The 24,810-nt window shown below is 37.8% G+C and overlaps 1 protein-coding gene across 3 annotated transcripts in view; it reads left to right on the forward strand.

The window, feature by feature from the left end:
• NBN (nibrin) overlaps positions 1–24,810 on the forward strand; it is a 267,933-nt gene that overhangs the window by 214,090 nt on the left and 29,033 nt on the right. For 2 of the 3 annotated variants that reach the window (XM_069086683.1, XM_069086684.1), the window contains exons 1-6: positions 7,256–7,428; positions 10,975–11,108; positions 12,235–12,383; positions 13,467–13,626; positions 15,982–16,085; positions 23,858–23,975. In XM_069086683.1, coding sequence (XP_068942784.1) covers positions 7,392–7,428; positions 10,975–11,108; positions 12,235–12,383; positions 13,467–13,626; positions 15,982–16,085; positions 23,858–23,975 — 702 coding nt within the window. In that variant the 5' untranslated portion in view covers positions 7,256–7,391. Of the gene's footprint in view, positions 1–7,255; positions 7,429–10,974; positions 11,109–12,234; positions 12,384–13,466; positions 13,627–15,981; positions 16,086–23,857; positions 23,976–24,810 lie in introns of those variants that run through there. The other variant, XM_069086682.1, reaches the window with a different exon arrangement.

The raw sequence follows: 24,810 nt of genomic DNA on the forward strand, positions 1-24,810 counted from the left end.
AGCATTAGGGAACATCTGCTGTTGTAAAGTGAAATTGCCAATGGAGACCATCAATCATTTTAAATGGAATTTATTGTGGAGCATAATTAACCCGTGGACTGCCAGGGGTCATATACCCAAATCAGGCAGCCCCAAGCATATACATCTTAGGGTTTATATAGACAAAAGCCACAACATAAATGTCACCAAAGGGAGAAAGCAGGGAAAATACAGAAGCCAAAGGATAGTTGTCCAGAAGACAGTAGAGTATTGTGGTACCTGAGAGGAAAACTGAAACAGTGGCTGGTCAAGTTGCACAGAAAGAGATAATAGCTCTGAGCATCAACTAAAATTCAGTTTTTCTATCAGGTTTCTTTTATACAGAAGAGCAACAAAAATAAATGGCAATGTTTGCTTTATTCTGACTAGCTATACAAGCAAAGTATAGAAATATAAGGTAGCAGAAGGAAAAAAAACCCTCACCATTAAGAAAATATGCATTGGGGTGGCTAGGTGGCACAGTGAATAGAGCACCAGCCCTGGAGTCAGGAGGACCTGAGTTCAAATCCAGCCTCAGACACTTAACACTTATTAGCTGTGTGACCTTGCGCTTAACCCACTTAACCCCAACTGTCCTCCAAAAATAAACAAAAAAAAATATGCCTTAAAAAGACATGGTATAATTTTTTTTGGACATGGACTATATAAGAATTTGTTTTGTTTTACTGTACATGTTTGTAACAGGGGTTTAGTTTTTCTTGTTTTCTCAAACGTAGGAGGGAAGGGGAAGACAAAGATGAGAGAAAAGATGGATCTTCATTTGAAAAAAATTAATTAAAACAACATAAATGATGTAGGCTAGAGTCCAGTAACTTCTGCTAATGAGACATTGCATAAATAGGATGTAGGCGTTATATAGGTGTATTATTTTGCTACTTCACCAAAAACCTCATCATCCTGCAAGACTGAATCAGCATTGGTACTCACACCTCATCAGTATTCTCTGCCCTTCTGACTGGAGGAAGACAGTGCCCAGATCTACCCATATCTTCCATTTAACCAGGGCCAGAAGGCCATCTATCTCTTCATTTCCCACCTGATTGCATTCATTTATACTTGAACGGGAAAAACAAGAACATTCCCACTGGGTACCCTCTCCTACCCTTCTTTCTAACTTCCTTTTTTGTGTGTTTTCTTCCCCTAAGAGATTGTAAGCTCCTTAGGGCAAGGAGTCTTTTTTTGTGATTGTATCTCCAGTTTAGCATAGTACCAGACACATAACAGGCAATTTAATTAACTGAAATTATCTGACTATAATTATCTTATTTTACACTTTGGGGGAAAGAGAATGGCTCCTAAGGTCTAGAATCTTACTTTGGTGACATGGAAGATCAAAACATACAACGAGGGGTGGCCAGGTAGCACAGCAAGTAAGAGCACCGGCTCCAGTGTCAGGATGACCTGGGGATCAAATCCCAGGCTCAGACACTTAGCATCCACCCAGAAACACCTGGCCGTGTAACCTTGAGCAAGTTACTTAACCCCAATTGCTTAGGGGCAGCCAGGTGGCCCAGTGAGTAAGAGCACCGGCTCCAGTGTCAGGAAGACCTGGGGATCAAATCTGGGCTCAGATACTTAGCACCACACCCAGAAATAACTGGCTGTATAACCTTGAGCAAGTTACTTAACCCCAATTGCTTAAAAAAAAATACAATGAGAAGAAAACAACAAACTCAAAACTCCTATATCCAAGGCCTCCAAGAAAAATATTAATTGGTCACAGGCCATGGAAGAGCTCAAAAAGGATTCTGAAAATCAAGTAAGAAAAGCAGAAGAAAAACTGGGAAGAGAAATTAGAGTGATATAAGAAAATCATAAAAACAAATCAACAGTTTGCTAAAAGAGAACCCTAAAAATAGTGTAAGAAAAAAAAATCTTAAAAAATAGACTGACCCAAATGGCAAAAGAGGTCCAAAAAGCTAATGAGGAGAAGAATGCCTTAAAAAACAGAATTAGTCAAATGGCAGAGGGAGGTCCAGAAGCTCACTGAAGAAAATCATTCCTTAAAAATTAGGATGAAGCAAATGGAAGCTAATGACTTTGAGAAATCAAAAACTATAAAACAAAACCAAAAGAATGAAAAATAGAAGACAATATAAACTATCTCATAAGAAAAAATAACTGACTTGGAAAACAGATCCAGGAGAGATAATGTGAAAATTATTGGACTACCTGAAAGCCATAATCAACAAAAGAGCCTAGGTATCATCTTTCAAGAGATGATCAAGTAAAACTGCCCTGATATTCTAGAACCAGAAGAATTTCAATAGAAATTGAGAGAATCCACTGATCACCTCCTGGAAGAGATCACAAAAGGAAAACTCCTAGGAATATTGTAGCCAAATTCCAGAGTTCCCAGGTCAAGGAGAAAATATTGCAAGCAGACAGAAAGAAACAGTTCAAGTATTGTGGAAACACAATCAGGATAACACAAGATTTAGCAACTTCTGCTTCAAGGGATCAGAGGGCTTGGAATATGATATTCTGTAGGGCAAAGAAGTTAAAATTAAAACCAAGAATCACCTACCTAGCAAAATTGAGTACAATCTGTCAGGGGAAAAACTAGACATTGGATGAAATAGAGGGCTTTCAAGCATTCTTGATGAAAAGATCAGAGCTGAATAGAAAATTTGACTTTTCAAACAAGACTTAAGAGAAGTATGAAAAGGTAAACAGGAAAGAGAAATCATAAGGGACTTACTAAAGTTGAACTGTTTACTTTCCTACATGGAAAGATGATATCTGTAACTCATCAAACCATTCTCACTGTTAGGCTAGTTGGAGGTAATACATATATATAGACAGAGGGCAAAGGATGAGTTGAATATGAAGGGACGATATCTAAAAATAAAATTAAGGGGTGAAAGAGGAATTTACTGGGAGGAGAAAGGGAGAGGGAGAATGGGGTAAATTATCTCACATAAAAGAGGCAAGAGAAAGCTTTTACAATGGAGAGGAAAAGAGGAGAGGTGAGAGGGTGTGAATGAACCTTAGTCTCATTGGATTTGGTTTAAGGAGGGTATAACACATACACTCAATTGGACATAGAAATCCATCCTACCCTACTGGAAAATAGGGGGGAAGGCAATAATGGAGTGTTACAATGATAGAAGGGAGGGCAAATGGGAGGAGGGCTAATTAGAAGCAAGCACTTTTGAGGAGGGACAGGGTAAAAGGAAAGAATCGAATAAATGGTGGGTGGGATAGGATGGAGAGAAATATAGTCTTTCACAACATGACTGTTATGGAAGTGTTCTGCATGACTACACATGTATAACTTATATTGAATTGCTTGGCTCCTCAATGAGGATGGGTGGAGAGGAAGGAAAGGAGGGAATGTGGAGCTCAAAGTTTTAAGAATGAATGTTAAATATTGTTTTGATGTGCAACTGGGAAATAAGATATATAGGCAGCGGGGTATAGAAATCTATATAGAAATCTTGTCCTATAGGAAAACAGAAGGGAAGGGGATAAGAGGAGGTGGGTAGTGGTGATAGAAGGGAGGGCATATTGGAGAAAGGGATAATCAGAATGCACTGTTTTGGAGTTGGGGGAGGATAGAGATGAGTAGAAAATTTGGAACTCAAAATCTTGTGGAAGTGAATGTTGAAAAGTAAAAATAAATTAATTGATTAAAAAAAGAAAAAATCTTTAAAAAATTCCTAACATTCTTGCAGAGGCTGGGCTATCTATGTAACTTAACTTAATCCCTGGCCTCTTTATAATTGAGGCAAAATTAATTTTACTAGAAACATTTGAGTATAATAGTATCTGTGGATAGAAAGGCATTGGGAGAGGGAAATAGATAAAGCATTCATTAAGCATTACCCATGTGCCAAGTCCTGTGCTATGCACTGAAGATGCATAAACTTTAATGTTATCTACTCTCAAAGAATCTATATTCTAAGGGGGAAAATGAAACAGAGCTGAAAACCTAGGAATCTCTAAATATACCATCATATCATCTGCAAAGAGTGATAGTTTTGTTTCCTCCTTACTTATTTTTATTCCTTTAATTTCTTTTTCTTATCATGTTGCTATACCTAGTGTTTCTAGTACAATACTGAGTAATATTGGACATCCTTGCTTCACTTCTGATCTTCTTAGGATCTGATTTTATAAGTTTATCCCTATTAATGTTTGCTCTTGGTTTTAATTTTAAGAAAGGTTCCACTTATTCCTATATTTTCTAGTGTTTTTAATAGGAATGGGTGTTGTATTTTGTCAAAGGCTTTTTCTGAATCTATTGATATAATCATATGATTTTTGCTGATTTTGTTATTGATATGGTCAGTTATGCTTACAGTTTTCTTATTGAATCAGCCCTGCATTTCTGGTATAAAATCCCACCTGGTCATATTGTATGATCTTTCAAGCTTCTCCTTTTCATTTTTTTAGCTTCAGAGCAGCAGGGCTCCACAGTTGCTGAGCAATAGAAACAACAATTTCACTTTTCATCTCAACTCTGGCATAGTATCTTGCACTCTTATGGGTCACACATATCACTCCTCCAGGATTTAGCCCAATCTAAAAATCAGAGCTAGCAACATTAAAACTCCTTTTTGGAGAAATTCATCATAGGACCACATCTCCAGCAGGAAGTATCCTCAGAAGCTCACCTACTCTAATGCCCAAATTTTACAGATTAAGAAACATCATAAATTAATGAAAATTATTTTGTAAAATCTGAAAATATATAGTACTCAACTCCCTTCAACGTTTTTGTAAAAGTTTTTTTTTTTTTTGACACATCAGTTCTGTCTTCCATCCTACTTAGGGGTACATTTCGGATTTTTTTCCCCTCCACAAGAAAAACAAAGTAAAACAATTTATATTAAGATTAAATATAAACTAGGGCCACCTTTGTATTTGCTAGCACTTAGCATACAGGTTGAAGTATAGTAGGCATATAATTCAATTGCTTAATTGAATTGAACTCCAATTCAATAAATATTTATTAAGTGACTACCGTGTTTCCCGATAATAAGACCTATCCCGAAAATAAGCCCTCCCCTTACTGTGTAAGATTCCTCTAAAATAAGCCCTCCCCCGAAAATAAGCCCTATTGAGATTGCTACTGTAGTGAAGGTGATCCCCTGCGCTACACGCTACATTACAGTACCCTCTGTATGCACCTCCCCCCCTGTGAAACGCATACCGCGCTCCGAGCTGCATCCAATCAGAGCTGCAGCAGTGAGCGTGTCATCCTGTTCTTCCCCAGTGATTTGCTTGCTGGCGCCATTGAGAGCAGTGCCGCGGAGGAGAGCTGAGGCAGGACAACATAAAAACCCGGTATGTAAGCAGGAGTGAGGGGGCATGATGGAGGATAAAAAGGGCATGATGGAGGAAAAAAGAAGAACTCAGGGGGCATGATGGAGTGAAAAGAAGGACTGATGGTCATAATTTTATTATTCTGTCTGTTTTGACCCCCAGACATGAGTACAAAAAGGAAGAGCTATACTGTTGAGTATAAGAAAGCAATTGTAGAGGAGTCACATGGCAAGAATCTTGCAGTTTTCTGTAAAGAAAAACTTTTGGATCTTCGAATGGTCAGAAAATGGAGAGCAGATTATAATAACCTCAATCAACAGGTGGATGAGGGAAAAGGGAAAAAGCACAGGTCTGGATCAGGTCGGCAGCCCTTATATCCTGACTTGGAGATCCTCATTGGTGAATGGATTGCTGACGGGAGAGCAAAGGCCTTGGTTGTGTGCAGGGCTGATATTCAAGCATTTGCCCTTTCAATGGCACCAGAGTTTGAAATGGTCTCAGAAGGATTCAAAGCATCACAACACTGGTTGGACAGTTTCCTTCAACGGTATGAACTGTCCCTAAGAAGATCAACAACACTGTTTAAGCTGGAAGATGCTGAAGTTATTAAATGTGCACTTGCATTCAAGTCCTTTATTGATAGGATCGACATTTCCAAGTACCAAACCTGCAATATGATTGCTATGGATGAAACTGCAGTGTTTATGGGACAAGGATCTCAAACAACAATTCCTCACAGGGGTGCAACGTCAATGTACATTCCCACCACTGGCTATGAAAGTGCACGGGTCACCTGTGTTTTGGCAATTCGTTTGGATGGAAAGAAAGCCACACCTCTAATCATCAGTAAGGGCAAGAAAGATTAGATTGAACATGTATCTGGCATTTACGTTCTTGAAACCGAAAAAGCCTGGTGTACACAAGCCGTTATAAGAAAGTGGGTTGATTTAATGCTGCCACTTGTTATGCGAGGTAACCAAAGAGGTCTGATAGTCTGGGATTCAGCCAGCACTCACTGTGCTAAAGAAATGAAGAACTTCCTTGCAGAGAGAAGAATAGATCAAGTAATGATTCCTGCAGGAATGACTGCCTATCTCCAGACCCTTGATATTGCAATAAACAAGCCATTCAAGGACCATTTGCACATGGAAGTCAATGACTACATTGAAAATAGAATGGAAAGAAATCAGCGTGGAAATTTTGTGAAGCCCTGTCTGCAAGAAGTCGTGACTTGGGTGAAGAAGTCATGGGATAAAATTACTGACAGCTGTGTCGCCAAGGCAGGTTACCTGGACAAGACATATTCATTTAAAGAGAGCTATATTGCTGGACATGACAGATTGAGTCCACTTCTTCTGAAGGAAATGGAGGTGCAAGACATCCAGGACAGAATTCAGGGTATGGACACTTATGAAAATGTTGTTGAAGAAGATGACATGATCATTATTGAATAAAGGTACATTTTTTTGTTCACATTTACCTGTTTATTAAAATTGCTGTCAATGTTCATTAAAATAAGCCCTCTGGTGTTTTTCTGTCCAAAAAAAAATAATAAGACAGTGTCTTATTATCGGGGAAACATGGTACTATGAGGCAAGCATTGTAGATTTCTGGATATGAATAGAATTCCATCCCTAATTACTTTGTGTGAACTTTGCAATGTTACTTTCCTTCGCTGGGCATCAAGATTCTGAAGCGCAAATTGAGGACGGCTGGGAATTAAATGGCCTTTTAAAGTCCCTACCAGTTCTAAAGCATATGAAGTAATATTGGACAAAAAAAAAAAATCCGTCTCGCAGTCTAGGCTGTTTTCCCTCCGCCAATCACCAGGTGGCGGGGCAGTCACCAATTCTTCCTTTCCCTCACTTCCATTTCTTCTCTCTTTCCCTTCCTCGTTCACAAACACTCTTTGGACCGGTAGGGGGCCTCGTTCCTGGGAGCGCGCACGCCGCAGCGATGCGCAGGGAGCACGCACGCCGGCACCAGGAAGCAACGTCAGTCAGTGGTAGCCCTCACCGTTCCCGCGTGCAAAGCGGCTCCGCGAGAGCACAGCTTCTGGAGTCCGGACCTCGACCGGGCTCATGTGGACGCTGCTCTCCGCCGCGGGCCCGGCCCGAGGTAAGGACGGCGGAAGCATTGCGGCTGAACAGAACTGTGAACCTGGAGTCCCCACAGCCCTGCCCCCGGTGGCCAAAGGGAGAGCAGGGAAAGGGGAGGAGAAGAGCGGGTGGTTGGGGGAGTGGAAGGGCGCCGACGGCGTTCGTAGGCTTGGGAGGCATGTGCCACATCACTACCCTGAGTTAGAGCGGAAGAATTTTTCTTCCGAAATCCCAGTCCCTTTCTTCTGATGCTGTCTCCCTGCGCTTATCCGATTGGTCAGGCGGCCGGAAGTTCTGCCCCTGTGAGAAGGGGTGGAGTTGACGGGGCTGCCACCTCCCTTAGAGCGCCTGAAAACCCTGGAGAGAATGAGGATTGGTCAGTGTGGGAAATCTCTGATAAGCTTAATGTGTGATCACATAGTTTTATCGGCGACAATTTTTTTCCTGGCGAGAATAGCAGTAATAAATTAGGTTTTATATAGCGCTTTATGGTTTGCAAAGCTCCTTACAAATGTTAAGATACTCGGGGCGCAATGAATAGAACGCCGGCCCTGGAGTCAGAAGGACCTGAGTTCAAATTCGGCCACAGGCACTTAACACCAGCCGTGTGACCTTAGGCAAGTCACTTAACTACAAGTGCTCTGCCTTCCCCCCTCCAGAACGCAAAAAAAAACAAATCTTAGATACTTTGAGCCTTACAACAACCCTAGGAGGTAGGTGCTACTATTAGTATCCCTATTTTACAGATGGGAAAACTGAGAATAGGTCTTCCTGTACTGCAGGTCTTGTAGAACGTATTTTAGAGGGGAAAGAAGCTATATAATTTATAATCTTACAGTTGCTTAGGCAGCTGTACTGTTCATTGAATGGATTGCTAGACTTGGGATTTAGGAAGACTTAGGTTCGAATCTTGTGTCAGACTCAGGGCAAGTCGCTTACTACTCCCCATCTTCCTCCTAAAATGCGCGGGTCCCTCCCAGCTCTAAATCTACTTTCCTATCTTCTCCAAGGGTGCCTTAGATTTTTTTTTTTTTAGTGGGGGCCACGTTATTTTGTGCTCTATAACAGCAGTGTAATTAAGGTCTCTCACGCATAGTTTCAAACCGAATACTGGTATTGGGATGGATTATTTGTGATTTCATCACTGTAGGTCCTCCACTGGTACAGATCACAGTACATCCTTACCTTTTCATCCTGTGATTGTTCTTCAAGACTTTCTGTTCTTTTATGGATACATATTTTGAAAATGACTGTCCATCTGTTATTCTCCATCAGCCTATCTTCCATTCATAAATAGAATTGTTTAAAAGAGAAGTAACAAAGTGTCTCCCACTCTCTAAAAAAAGAATCTTTATTCATACAATGAATATTTCTAGTCCTAGAGCTAATTTTTAATTCATTTTCATCAAATCAGTGATAATATTTGCATTTAATTAAGTTATTGTGAGGGTACATCTCTAATTCTGACTACAGTTCTTATTTACAGCTTTGTCTTATAAATATAGCAAAAGATAATTGTACTTTCATAAAGCTAGATAAATGGAATCATCTAGAGAATGGCCATATTATAGCCAGAACTTTAAGGTTATTAGATCCTAATTAACTTGACAGTTCATATGTACTAGTTAAAGTACAACAGAGTTTTGTTAAATATTTCAGGTGATCTGCACCTCACCATCTAGTAGGCCAGGGCCCGTATTGGGTATTCAGAACCTAGTGCCACCCCCTCAGTTTGACACTTGAGAAAAACAATAGCTATGGGTTAATTTACTTGAGTTAAGATCATACCCAGAATTTTTAGATTTGAGTTTAGAACCCAGTTCCCCTGATTCCCTATCCCCAATTTAATTAGTCCACAGTTCTTCAACCTGACTCCAGGACTAAATCAATAAAGATATTGGTAGGGAAATAGCAAAAGGGTTGCTATGATTGGTTCAAATAACAGCTCTTTGCTGCTCATTTTTTGCAGTAACTAGTTTTTCTCATTTCAAGGTAGCAATGGCTAAAACAAATTTCCTTGACTAGCACTTTGGTCTTTTTACCCCTTATAGTGCAACTTGTGTGCTGCCTGTGTCCAATACTGGCTTGATACTGAATACCAACAGATACCAAATATGTCTAAAAGCATTCTTCTGTGCCTTAGGAAAATTATAGAATACAGTTTTCACAATTAGCCACAAGATGGCAGCAGAGGATAAGCTACAAGGAAACTATTATTTGTAAAGTGTTAGCAGTCACTTGTTACATTGACTGCCAACTTGGAGGATCTTCCAAGTTATTTCATATGTTTGTTTAAACACTTTCATAAGAATAACTTTTAATTTACGGTCCACACCTGTGATTTCAGTTATTGTGAGAACCTCCCACTCCATAAAGTGGAAAATTTCCCCAATAGATATACTTTACTGCTTTTCTAATTGCTCAAGTTCACAGAAGTTTGAAGCCTAGTCTTCCTAAATCGAAGGTCGGTCCTGTATCTGGTAGGCCACATTGTCTTGAGAATCACTTAAGTGAGCTCCATGAGGCCTGGAACTTTGTCTTATTTATTCTCTTTAACTCCGTCCCACTAGACATTTGGAGACATGAATGAAATTGCACAAAAGCATCAGACATGCCAGCAAGTAAGGCAGTAGTAAGTCTTTATTATTGTGCATTTGAATTTATGTAAAGAAAAGGTTAAGGAAATACAGGAGGGCTGATAAAGGAAAGCATCAACCTGAATCTTCAGTACTCCAGTACCAGAACTGCCAGTTCCAAGGAAGGGAGACACCATGATAGCCAGACATCATGGCCATTAGTTTTTTTTTTGTATGAGAAGAAACGTATGTATTTTCCTGTTTAGGCAGTAGTCAGATGGTGAAGTTGTTATTGAAGACATTTGAAGGAATTTTTTATGGCATACTTAAGAAACTGATTTGTAAATTGAATCATTTTAGATCAACTAAGAGAGCTGTTTAAGAGAGTCTTGTAGTAACTGAAGTGGAAAAAAAATTAGTGTAATTCTTCCTACATTTAAGTTTTATTGACTGGCATTTTTTGTATAATGAGTGTTTTATTTAAACATTTTATATTTTTATTGATCAAGGAAATTGACTTGAGGGAGGGGTAAAAGATGATAGTTGGACAGTCTTACTATCCAATGATGTCTTTTTCGTGTCAGACAAATTTATAGGCAAAATTGTCACCAGATGGTTAAGCATGCATGAGTTGTGATCCTCATCACCGAAGAAACATCCATATTGATAAGATCACAGATTCATTTGAGTATTTGATAAAGAAATACTTCTTAACAATATATGCCTATTAATTTTTACTTGACCGCTAACTTCTTAACCTCTCAGTGACCCAAAGAACTCTGATGCAGAATATTTGCTGCTCTGCATTAATACAGATTCTCCTTACTTGAAGTTCCTTACAGGTCCAGACCATAAAAACCCAATACCTTAAAACACAAATTTGATTTGAGTGAAGAATTTCAGTAGTATTTAGCTATTAAAATTTTAAATGTTTCTTTAAAAATTATTGCTTAATATGGAAAAATCTTTGTGCTTTATGATTTCCTTAGGAGGCCCTTATCGACTTTTGCTTAATGTTGATTATGTTGTTGGAAGAAAAAATTGTGGAATTCTAATTGAAGATGATCAATCAATCAGTAGAAATCATGCTTTGTTGACTGTCAGGCATTCTACGACCAATCTGGTATGCTTTTTCCTTTATTACCATAGATTGTTGTAAGGTTAGTTGAGCCATACATTTGTGAAAACGAAAGATTGTTTTGAAATTGGAAGAAAAGATTTTGTGGGGCTTCTTTTTAAGATAAAATATTCTCCTTTCTTAATGATAGTAGCAATGAACAATTGTATCTTGTCAAGAGTGACTACTTATTTATTGACGTTTTTTAATATTCTACTTCAAATCTTCATTTAGCTTTCAGAAATTATACAAATAAACGTGTACCTATGCTGAAATTATTATCATTTTACAAAAGCCTAGTGTCTGTCAGACCAGTTTGAGAATTTTTTTCATGTTCCATCAGTCGCTTTGTATTTGTTTACCTTTCCTTCATAGGGAGTAAAATGCTGAATTATTGGAGAGTTGCAGCATTATACTTAAGATTCAAGCTCTGGACTGTTCTGGCTTCTTCATACTTTAAAAAAAAACACAAATCTCTTTCTTAAATAAAGACTGGGAGTGATAGCCTAGAGTTGTGTAAAACAGAGCATAGTATAATGGGAAAATATAAACACAGGAACATGGATTCAGAGATACTTAGTATCTTGGGAGGGAGGAAGAGTCCAACCCTTAAATGGGGGAAGGAGGGGCAGAGTATGGACAAATAGGAACTACTTCTATAGAAAAGGAGTGTGTTTGGGAAAATGGTGATTGATGAGGGTTAGATAGTGGGTATAGAAATACTAGAATTACAAAGTGCTGAGAGTATAAAGTCCGAGGAATGCTGAAAATTCTTCTAAGGGAAAGGAGGTAGTCTGAGGGATGATGGTTGGCTGGGGGAGAATTATGAAAGTTCCTCAAAGAAAAAGTGAATTGCTGAATAAAGTCAATCATCCACAGCAGGAAGTAATAATGGTGACTATACCATCCAGTTTATCATGAGGTTGGTTAACACCTTAGCATCTTCCTCACTACATTTTTCAACCTATTTTGTTTGGTTTCCTTTTTCCATGTAAATTAATCTTTGATTTTGTAGTGTTTTTCCTCTTGACATTACAGATATGTATTTATGACTTCATATGAAACAAATAATAATATTTTAAAATGTATTTTCTGAGTGGCAAGAAACATTAATACCTGTGTTCATTTACAGAATCAGGCTTCTGAAATCCCTATATTGACAATAAAAGATAATTCTAAATATGGGACATTTATTAATGAAGAAAAAATGCAGAATGGGATTCCACTACCTTTAAAGACAGGAGACAGAGTTACCTTTGGAGTCTTTGAAAGCAAATTTAGGTAAGTACTTTTTAGATGGATGTTTAAGTGGATAAACTTTTTCCCTGTAGCCAAGTCTAGTTTTTTTAAACCTGAGTTGCTGTTTATTTTGTTTTTGATACCCAAAGCCTCTAGGACCATGTACCCAGTTTCTCAAAACAAAATTATACAATTTAATATGAATCAGTCATAGAATCTCAGAGTTAGAAGGGTCTTCTGAGTCTTATCTCTACACCAAAGGCAATACTAATAGTCAGAGAGTTAGAACAAGCAAATCATAAAGATTGTGTTTGTATTCCACCAATAGAAAAAGGAAGATGAGAACTTTTCAAAATGCCCATGTGAGGCCCATTAGCAGGGATCACTGCTCTCAAATTTTAAAAGTAGTGTAGTATATTCAAGATGAAAAATTAGAAGGGAAATTCTCTGGTTCCCACATAATGCAACACTGATACTGGAGCCATATTTGTCCAGTGCATTTTTAGGTCCTGAAGTGTCACTTCCTATATTGTTTTATGTTTTTATTTTTATTATTGTTAAATTTAATGGGTTTTTTTTTTTTCCATTAAGAAAAATCTATTTTCTCTCCCTTCTGTCTTCTCCCTCCATCCTTCCCATTGGAAAAATCAGAACTCATGTACCAAATATTCACAGTCAAACAAAATAAATTCCCACATTGGTCATGACAACCCCACCTCCAAATATCTCCTTCTCTACCATCAGTTCAGCACTTCTATGTCAGGAGGTAGGGAACATGCTTCTTTATTGATCTTCTGGAATCATTGTTGATCATTGATTGCATTGATCCAAGTCCTTGAGTCTCAAGAGTGGGTGAAAGTATAAGTGGATCCGTTAGCCTTTTGATTATAATGTTTCTTGTTTTTATACATGGTGAAATTTAAAATAATCCAACTCTCTTTGAACTGTAACCAACATATCTGACTGAAATGAGAAATGTTTTGTGGTTTCATAGAAAGTGATTTTGTTTAATCTTTACTAAACAAGTAACCATATTTTCCAACTGGTCTACTTCTTTATCCTTATTAAGTCCATGATAAAATTTGTGTAACTTTTTTTTTTGGTGTAACTTTTTATTCCCTACAGAGTGGAATATGAACCATTGGTTGTATGTCCCTCTTGCTTAGATGTGTCTGGGAAAACTGTTTTAAATCAAGCTATTTTACAACTTGGAGGACTTCTTGTAAATAACTGGACAGAAGAATGTACTCACCTTGTCATGGTGTCAGTTAAAGTTACTATTAAAGTAAGTTGACTACACTGTGATGTTAAAAATTCAGTGAAGCTTAAACTTCTAGTTGCCAAGCATAACATTTCTCTTTTCTGTGCAAAATCATCATGCAGTTTTGTGATATAGCTTCAGAGTTTTAAAGTTTGTCAAAATAAATTAACTGTTTCAGTGCATCATCATTTCCTAAAAATGAAAACTATATCAAACTCTGGATTATAAAGAAGAATTAAAATTACATTGACCTATAAGAACATACAAGTATTCCTGACTAGGATATAGTATAAATAAAATGCTCCTTTTTAGAAACAGGAGACATCAAAGGAGAAAGAAAAGCCTTTAGTGAAGCAAAGATGAAAAGTTCACCTTCATAATTGCCAGGTGATACCCACATGCTGTTTTTAGGTAGAAACAAGTGTCTGAGAGTAACACTCACTATAGTTTATATCTTTTCTTCTGTGAAATGAGTAATAACTTGCAGTTCTACAGCCACTATATTTAGATAACTTTCTGTTTGAAATCGGTTTTCACTTGTGTTCATTTGTATAGGATGATAAACTAGCCTCAATAATAATACATTTTGAGAAAGATTTAGGAGGTTAATCCAATTTAAGTGCTTCATTTGTCATAAACCTTTTGAGCAGGAAAGGGAACTTTGAGGTTGCTTCATCCAGTACCTTTGTTTTATAGATGAAGAACTAAGGCTCATAGAGGACGTATGTGACTTGTTCCAGGTTTTGTAGTGTATGCAGCAGGGACCCAAGCTTATTAGTTCCTTTAATTACAAGTCGAGTGTTCTTTTCACTATTACTGTGACAGAATTTTATTTTAAAAATCACTAGCCATAAGTGTTCATTATCATCTTAGTGTATGTCTTAGTTAAAAAAAAAAAAATTACTTGTGTTTCTGTATTTATTACTAAACACTGGTCCTTTCTTATATCTGCTCATAGGATTGAAAGATTATTTTTTAATTGAATTTCATTTCTTATCAGTTTTCAAGCATTTTTTTTCTCCCACCAAAAAAAAAAAAAGGAAAGGAAAACCTTTGTGATAAATATGCAACAGATACTCAAGGGGAACAAAGTTCCACAATGGCCATGCCAAAAAATGTGTGTCTTATTCTGGATATTTAGTCCATGATAATATAGCTGACATTTATTTAGTTTTCTGAGGTTTGCAAAGCATATTACATAGGGTATCTAACTACAATAGCCCTGTGAGGTAGGTGCTCTGGTTATCCCCATTTATTAGATAAGAGAACTCTGTCAGGATGTGGATAGCATTCTTTCTCATCAGTCACCTGGAGTCATGGCTGGCCATTAGGTTGAGTATCATTGAATTTAAAAATGTAATCCAATTCTCTCAATATACACATAAGGAAATTGAGGCACAATGACTTGTCTGTGGTCACAAATGAAGGAAGAAGCAAAATCAACATTCTAAAGCATCTTGTCTTAAGAATCTAATGCTTGTCCAAGTATATCATTGCTACTTTTTAATTCTTTTACCTTCTAGAAACTTTATTCAGAGATAAATAAGACTGGGTTTTTTTGGGGGGGGGGTGAGTTTAGGGAAGGAGTTGTTTATAGGCTTTGTGAAAGGCAGTAAGACTACAAGTCCTCTGAACTCTGATCTGAGAATGGCAGGATCATAGATTTAGCAAACTGGAAGGATCTTTAGAGGTTACCCAGAACAATCACCTTATTTTAAAAAGTGAAGTTCAGAGAGTAATTGACTTGCCCAAGGTCACACAGCATAGCAGAGCTGGGAGCTGAACCTAGGTCTCCAGACATCATTTCTAATTTTCTTTCCACTGCACTATATCTTTGATGCATTGAGCATATCATCTATGGAATTATACAAGGTATGAGTATTGGAAATAAGCAGCAGTGATTATTGACTCCAGTTGAGTTAGCTTTCTCTTTTTTCCCCCTAAATAATCTAAAGGAACTAGAGGATTAAGCCTTTTTCATATTTGATACTTTCTAAAATTATCTAAGGAAAGTCACATATGCATTATTTTAAATGCAAGTTAGACTCTCTGTTCTATGTGATACCTTCAAGCCTTTACAGATAGTAAATTAAAATTTATTTATTAATAATATTGTGATGAAAAAAACCCCATCCTAAAATAGGACCTGTCATTGACTTTTAGCCACTCTCCTTATTGAAGAAAGGTAAGCTATATGGTTATCTTGGGAACAGCCTATTTTCTGTTGTTGCCATTGTGAAATTGAAGATCTTTCCCTCAGATAAGTCTTCTGTTATCTTTGTGTTATATACAAATTTGGGATGGATTCTTAATGTTTATTAGCCACCATTCTTAGGTTTTTGTTAATGATAGCTAATAAATTTGTTTCTCTCATTTTAGACAATATGTGCACTGATTTGTGGTTGTCCTATTGTAAAACCAGATTATTTTACTGAATTTCTCAAAGCCATTCAGACAAAAAAACAGCCTCCAAAACTTGAAAGGTAAAGTATATTTTCATTATCACATTAAGGAGATTGGCTTAAAATGTAATCTCAGATTTAATTATTAAAAAATGAAGACATAAAAATTGATATATTTACACTTTCATGCAATTTAGAGCTAGCAGGGATCTTCAATGTCATTTAGTCCAACCTCTTCATTTTATTGGTTTAGAGAAGTTATGCAACTTGAATAGGATTATACAAGGTAGTAAGTGGAAGAGTTAGGATTTGAATTCACAGCTTCTAACTCCAAATCCTGTACTGTTTTTTCTTGTTTGTTTGTTTTTAATATATAATTAATTTATTTATTTCTCATTTTCAGCACTCACTTTTTTTTTAAAGCAATCAGGGTTAAGTAACTTGCTCAAGGTTATATGGCCAGTTATTTCTGGGTGTGGTGCTGAGTATCTGAGCCCAGATTTGATCCTCAGGTCATCCCGACACTGGAGCCGATGCTCTTACTCACTGAGCCACCTGGCTGCCCCTAAGCAATTGGGGTTAAGCAACTTGCTCAAGGTTACATGGCCAGGTGTTTCTGGGTGGGTGCTAAGTGTCTGAGCCCAGGATTCGATCTCCAGGTCATCCCGACACTGGAGCCGGTGCTCTTACTCGATGTGCTACCTGGCCGCCCCAGTACTCACTTTCATAAGATTTTGAGCTTTGAATTTACTCCCCCTTTCTCTCTTCCTCCTCCCCAAGACAGTGTGCAATCTGATATAAGCTCTACTTATACATTCATATTAAACATTTTCATATTAGTCATGATGTAAAGAATTAGAACTATTGGGAAGAACTATGAGAAAGAAAAAAACAAAACAACAAAGGAAAAGGAGGACAAAGAGTATGCTTCTATCTGCATTCAGACTCTGAAGTTCTTTCTCTGATATGGATAGCGTTTTCCATCATGAGTGGAGTTGTCTTAGAATCTTGGCTTGCTCACAAGAGCTCAGTCTGTCAAAGTCAGTCATTGTACAATGTGACTGTTACTGTGTAGAATGTTCTGGTTCTGCTCGTTTCACTCAGCATCAGTTCATTTAAGTCTTTCCAGTTTTTCTGAAGTCTGCCTGCTCATCATTTCTTTTAGCACAGTAGTATTCCATTACATTTATATACCACATCTTGTACAACCATTCCCCAGTTGATGGACATACCCTTGGTTTCCAATTCTTGACCACCACAAAAAGTTGCTATAAATATTTTTGTACATGTGGGTACTTTTCCTGTTTTTATGATCTCTTTGGGATACAAACCTAGAAGTGGTATTGCTGGGTCAAGGGGTATGCACAGTTAGTTTTATAACCCTTTTGGCATAGTTCCAAATTGCCACTATATATAGCTTCTAAATTTCTATTCATCTCCATAACATTTTTTTTTTTTTTGCTTTTTGGAGGGGAATTGGAGTTAAGTGACTTGCCCAAAGTCACACGGCTTGTAAGTGTGTCAAGTGTCTGAGGCCAGATTTGAAGTCAGGTCCTTCTGACTCTAGGACTGGTGCTCTATTCACTATGCCACCTTGCTGCCCTTAAAACTTCTTTCTTGTTTATTTTGTGGTTACACTTAACTAGTTCTGAGAGAGGAAGGTTGAGGTCCCCTACTAGTACAATTTTGTTATCTATTTCTTCCTATAACTTCCTTAACTTTAAGAATTTGGATGCTATACCACTTGGTGCATATATGTTTAGTAATGATATTATATTAGCAGTATATATAGTTTCCTTATCTCTTTTAATTAGATCTATATTTGCTTTTACTTTGTCTGAGATCAGGATTTCTATCTTACTTCTGCTGAAGCATAATATATTTTACTCCAACCTACTCGGCTTCAGGTGTGTTTCTTGAAAACATGTTGTAGGATTGTGGTTCTTAATCCACTCTGCTATCAGCTTCTGTTTTATGGGAGAGTTCATCCCATTCACATTCACAGTTATGATTACCATCTGTGTCTCCCTCCCTCCCCTCCTCCCCCTTTATACTTTTCTCTCTCCTTTCTCCCTTTCCCTCCTCACTATAGAGTTTTGCTTTTGACCACCACCTCCCTCAGTCTACCCTTCCATCAGCCCCCTCCCATTTCTTGCCTTTGACCCTTACTCCCTCTTCCTTCCCTTCTATCCACCCCCTCCCCTTTCTTTCTTCCCCTTTCCCCTCCTGCTTCCTATAGGGTAAGTTAGATTTCTATACTTGATTATGTTATTCCCTCTTTGAGCCAAATCTGATGAGACTAAGATTCAAATAATGCTCAACTTCCTCTCTTCTTTCCCTCTACTGTAATTAGGTTTTTGTGTCTTTTCATGTGATGCAATTTACCCTTGTCTGCCTCCTCCTTTGTCTTCTCCCAGAACAATCCCTTTTCACTACTTAATTAGTTTTTTTATCATCACATCAGCTTATGCCTACATCCTCTGACCATGTGTCCTCTATTTAACTGCCCTGATAGAGATGTAGTTCTCAAGAATTACAAGTATCATCTTCCCAGTTAGGAATATAAACAGTTAAATCTTGTTGAATAACATGTTTTTTCTTTTTTTTTTTTTCCTGCTTACCTTTTTTATGCTTCTTTTGAGTCTTGTATTTGAAAATCGAATTTTTTGTTCAGCTCTGGTCTTTTCATTAGGAAAGTTTAGAAGTCCCCTATTTTGTTGGATATCCATCTCCTCCTCTGAAAGATTATGCTCAGTTTCGCTGGGTAGTTGATACTTGGTTGTAATCCAAGCTCCTTTCCCTTTCAGAGTATCATATTCCACACCCTCTAATCTTTTAACGTAGAAGCTGAAAGGTCCTGCATAATCCTGCCTGTGGTTTCATGATATTTAAATTGTTTCTTTCTGACTGCTTGCAGTATTTTCTCTTTGACCTGATAATTTTGGAATTTGACTACGATATTCTTTGGTGTTTTCAATTTGGGATCTCTTTCAGGAGGTGATTGATGGATTTTTTCAATGACTACTTTACCTTCTCGTCCTAGGACTTCAAGGCAGTTTTCCTTGATGATTGTCTGAAAGATGCTTCCAGGCTCTTTTTTTTTTTTCATCATGATTTTCAGGTAGATCAATGATTTTTAAAGTGTCTCTCCTGGATCTGTTTTCCAGGTCAGTTGTTCTACCAATAAGAAGGTATTTTATGTTTTCTTCTGTTTTTTCACTCTTTTGTTTCTGTTTGATTGGTTTCTTAATTTTGCATAGAGTTATTAGCTTCCACTTGCCCAATTCTAATTTTTAACAAATTGTTTTCTTCTATTAGATTTTGTACCTCCTTTTCCATTCAGCCAATTCTACAGTCAATTTTTGTCCTTCCTTTTCCAAGCTATTGATTCTCTCTTGCATACTTCTTGTTTCTTTTCCCAGTTTTTCTTCTGCCTCTCTAATTTGGCTTTTAAAATCCTTCTTGAGCTCCTCCAGAGAGTTTGGGTTTGAGACCAGATCATATTACCAGTGGAGGTTTCCAGTGTGTATATATTGATGATGTTGTTCTCTTCTAAATTTGTTCCTTGATCTTCCCTGTCCCTGTAATAAGAATCTATGGTCCTTGTCCATTTCTGCTTTTGGCTCATAGTGTTTGCCTATTTTTTGACTTTTAGAGTTGAGCTCTCCCACTGGAATGCAGGGGGCCACTAACCCAAGCTTCTTGTGCTAGGAACCTGGGACCTGGCTACTGGCTTTGTGTGCTGGGGCCTCAGGTGCTGGCAGACGCTGTAAGGGTTTGGCAGCTTATCTAGTGCTGAGCTGGGGTTAGCACCACTGAAGCTCTTAGGGTGGAAGTGGGGAGTCTTTCCCCTAGGGGCCACCTGCTCACCTGGGCCTTGCACTCAAATGTTTGGCTGCTGGGGGCGGCCAGGTAGCACAGCAAATAAGAGCACCAGCTCCAGTGTTGAGAAGACCTGGAGATCAAATCCCAGGCTCAGACACTTAGCACCCACCCAGAAACACCTGGCCGTGTAACCTTGAGCAAGTTACTTAACCCCAATTGCTTAGGGGCGGCCAGGTGGCTCAGCGAGTAAGAGTACCAGCTCCAGTGTTGGGACGACCTGGAGATCGAATCCCGGGCTCGGACACTCAGCACCACACCCAGAAATAACTGGCCGTGTAACCTTGAGCAAGTTACTTAACCCCGATTGCTAAAAAAAAAAAATGTTTGGCTGCTGGAGGATGTCTACCAGGCTGGAGCTATGGCCCCTGGATGTATGCCTCTTGGAGTCGTACTTCCTGGAGTTATGTTGAAGCACCAGGAGATTTGGCTTCTGGGGAATGCCGGCACACGTGGTGGTTTTCTGAGCTGGTATCTACCAGTTCCCCTGCCTCTACTGAGGCAGTGGGGGGTCTTGGTGTTGGCTTGCTGGGCCATCTCCCATCCTGTACTGCTCCCCGTCCACTAGAGTGAGAGGGGCCTTTCCCATTAATCCCCCAAGCTTCCTGGACTACAAGACTGCTGTACCTTATCTTTCTGCTGGCTCAGGTGTTCCAGGGTTTTTCTTGGGCAGTATTTTCTGTGCTTTCAGAGATCAATAAGGAAGGGTGAGAGCGACTTACTTCTTACTTCACCATCTTGGCTCCTGGAATCAAATCCTGTACTCTTTCTGCCATATAGTAGAACCCTGTTTGCCTTGTTCAAAGGAGTTCTTTATCTTGTTTTTGTTGTGGTTTTAAAGCATTTCTATAAAACAGATATTAAGTACCTGCCTACCTAAGTACTGGAAAAAATAGGGGGCTATGATTAGGTATTCAAGCCTGAGACAGTTACATGGGCTTTTCCAAAAGCTTACATCTTAACATAATTTGAATAGGATTTATGATTCTTATTGAGACAATGAAGCAGTGGACATTATAGTGAACTGAAAGTCAAGACATGACCTGGGTTTTGTTCTTACTTAGCTGAATGCTTAAATGCTTGTTGACTGATTGGATTCCACTCATCTTAGAGGAAAGACAGTTTTGAAGCATTGTAGGTTCTATTCTGCGAATCTCAAATATTATTTGGTAGCAAATTACCTGAAAAAATTTAAGAACATTAGGAATTATTTTCTTGAACTACCTACCATATGATCAATTTAGTTTAATGGTTGTAATTTACAAAACAACATATAGCACTTCATAATTTGTTTCTATCCTAAGCAGGCTTGAGAAATATAACTAATTTTATGGTTGTCCTGCACCCTAAATGCCAAGAGGCAGGATGCATTCTGTAAATAAATGTGTGCATGCGTATGTGTGTGTGTGTGTGTGTGTATAAAAATGTAAATACACACACATCCAGAAAAAGTTATCTGCAAATTTAATTTTAGCTTATCAGATCTTGTTTTCATTATGGAATATTCATAGTTGTTATACTGAATATCTATATATGACTTTCTCTCCAATGTACTTCTTTTTAGTATCTCAGCTAAAATCCCATTCTACAAGAAGCTTTCCCAACCTTTCTTAATTATAGAACCTTCCCTTGCTTATTTATTTCCTATTTATCCTATATGTAGCTAATTTGAACATAATTTGTTTGCTTGTTGTCACCCCATTAAATTTTAAGCTTCTTGAGGGCAAGGACTATATTTTGTCTTTTTGTTATCTTCAGCATTCAGCATAGGGCCTGACTCAGCAGACACTTAATAAATGTTTATTTACTGACTGTCACATAGAAGAACAGGATTTAAGTCTCTGATAGGGAGATACAAATGTTTTTAGATAGGTAACTTAGTATAGTAAAGTAGGTCCTGGGTTTGGAGTCAGAGACTTGGATTTGAATCCAGATTCTTCCATTTAATTGTTTTTATGTTCTTGAGGAACTCATTTAACCTCTCTGGGCCTCAGTTTCCTCATCTGTATAATGAGGGAGTTAGAATGCCCCTTAGAGCTCTAAATCTACATGTATTATATGTATTTTTTTTTCCTTAGATCAGTAAATCAGTAAACATTTATTAAATGTCTTCTATGCTTTAGGCACTGATCTAAATGCTGGGGATACAAATGCAAAAAAAAGAAAGTTCCTACCCCCCTTAAGGAGCTTTTAGTCTAGGGGGCAGAGCCAAGATGGCAGAGTAAAAGCAGGAACTTGCAGTCTAATAGGGCAAGGTAACACTCAAAAGGAAGCTGAAAATAAATGGGAGTGGAGGAGCCAAGGGTGAGATGATGGAAAAGTCCCAGAGTAATGTAGTCAGGTGAGAAATGAGATGTTCTGACCTGTCTCCATCCTTAAATGGAGGTTTTGGAATTCATCGTTCCACGATTCAATCTGAGGGATAAGAGAGTGTTGATGAGGTTGAGTTCTGAGGCTAATGAGATCTTGCAGGATGATGTTTTTTCCAGTAATGATCTTCCTCAGGCATTGTGGAAAATTCAGTTCAATTCATTAAACATTTATTAAGCACCTGCTATGTGCTAGACACTATGCTTAAGAGCTAGAGAGATAAATATGGAAAAAAAAAGACAGTCCTTGCCTTCAAGGAACTTATGGTCTAATGGAGGAAGACAAAACATAAAAGGCTGCTGAGAAGCAAGGAGGGATTTGACTCCAGGAGCATCTTTTTTCCCTGGAATTGAAACCAAGCATAGCTACAGATGGAGAGTGGACTGAAAAATCCCAGAGTAGAGTAGTGCAGCCCGGTGAGAAATGAGGGTGGTAGGCGAGCTAGCAAAAGATTCCATTTTAATAGTTCTAAAAGGCAACCAGCAAGGATTCATGACTGATTCAATAATGGTTAGTGTTAAGTATTTGCACATGACCTAAATAACTTAGTTTATATACTTCTTCAATATGTTGTAAGCTTTTTCCTCATTCTTGTATTTCCCCCCAACATCTAGAACAGTGCATTGCACCTCTATACCTACTAAGTACTCATTAATGAATGAATGACTGAATTAAGGTTCTTACTATATGTGTTTTGTTTTTTGAAGGCTGTAAGCTCCTAGAGCAGTTTTTTACCTTCTAAACTTTAGTAACTTAGGTTGCATATATCCTATCAGGACGTGATAGAAATAAATTGTAAACAGCATATAAGGACAAACTGAAACCTTCTCACAGCTCAACTTAGAGAAGCCATAGGATAATTGCATAGCTCTGGTAGCCTTTTTTTTGCTACAGGTTCTGAAATAATTCTTTTACTACAAGGACTTTAGAGTACTACCTATAAATATACATTCCTACGTACATACACACAGCAACTTGGTATGAAGGCTTAGTGCTAGACACAACTTGAAATTGAAAATGCTTCCTATTCTCAAGGGACATACATTCTTTTTAGACTAAGGAAAATTCACAGCCAGGACTTTCTCTGAGCCCAAAGGAAAAGGAGAAGGGGCTTATATGGTTTAAAAAAATATATAGGTTTTGCTACTTTTCCTCTTCTGGAAAGAAAAGTAGAGGGTATTGGGAAGGTGGAAAGCTGTGGAAATGGTGAGAGAAGGGGGGAAGAAAATATATACAAAGCTAGAAGGAAAGACGAGGAGAAATCCAAGGCACAACATAAAGGAAGGAACAAATTGGTTAAAAAAAAAAAAGGCAGCTTATTTGTGTGGTGCCAGCTGGATTGGTTTATCAGTTTTCCTTAATGCTCTCTGACCAATTCCTCTTTTAGTCCATACTATCTCCTTGGAGAAAGTATTTATTTCTGTTTATATGTAGCATCTATCACATCATCATATGCAAAAAAAACTTATGGTATTTCTTATACAGTGTTCTTAGTGATCATGTTCCTGTATAAGTAAAGCCATCTTATTGTTCAGATAATTACCAAACTAGCAGAACCTCAGATTGTATATGTTTTTAATCTAATTCACTTGTTCTTACAGTTTTTATCCTCCCATTGATGAACCTGCTATTAATAATGAAAATTTGGATCTATCAAGGCGTAAAGAAAGAAAACAAATATTCACTGGGAAAACTTTTGTATTTTTAAATGAAAAACAGGTAATACTAATGGACTTTTGTGAGTGAGAGGGAGCAAAAGGTTTGATTTTAATGGCATAGGAAGTTTCCTCTACTAAGGTAGGTGGGGAGCTGTTCTGCAACTTAGAGTCTTAAGAGAATCATCTGAGACATTCAAGAGGTTACATGACTTGCCCAGGGTTATGCAGACAGCATATGTCAGAGACAGGACTTGAACCCTGGTGTTATTGACCCAGAGGCCATATAATAGTATCCCCCATGCTGTGTTGCACCTTCCTTATTACAGGGATACAAACACGAAGTATTATAACACATCTCTCTGTATCAGTAATAACAATTTTTATGCATGTCATGTAAGTATTTAACATTTCAAAAGACTTTCTAAGGATTGTGTTTGGCCCCATCACTAGATAGAATTTTTGGTAATCAGTAGTGCTGCTCCATTTAGAACCTCTATACTGTGTAATCATGTTTATTAATATCTGGTTTTTGAACAGTCTATATAAAAGTGTTGGCAATAGAAGCTGTATGGTATAGAAAAGAAAAAAAAGAACTTTATTAGGTGTCAGGAAACTTGAGTTCTCATCATCTCAGTTACTGGGGCAAATCACTGAATGTCTTTGTGTCTTATTTTCCTCATCTATAAAACAGGGATGAAAATAGCATTTAGCAGATTGTCTTGCTAATGAACTATATACAACAAGTAGGCACCCAATAAACATTTATTTTTATGAATGATTATTTGTTGTATCTACTTTAAAAGGTTATTGTGGTGTATCTAGCTTCCTAGAGGAAGTTTTGTACATGTGTGGTTTTTTTGTTTCTTGTTTTTTGGAGTCTAAACCTGTGATTCTAT

The sequence above is a fragment of the Petaurus breviceps genome, unplaced genomic scaffold (genome assembly GCF_028583685.1).
Source record: "Petaurus breviceps papuanus isolate PSGF00001 unplaced genomic scaffold, PetGlider_PUasm1.0 179, whole genome shotgun sequence".
Lineage (NCBI taxonomy): Eukaryota > Metazoa > Chordata > Mammalia > Diprotodontia > Petauridae > Petaurus > Petaurus breviceps.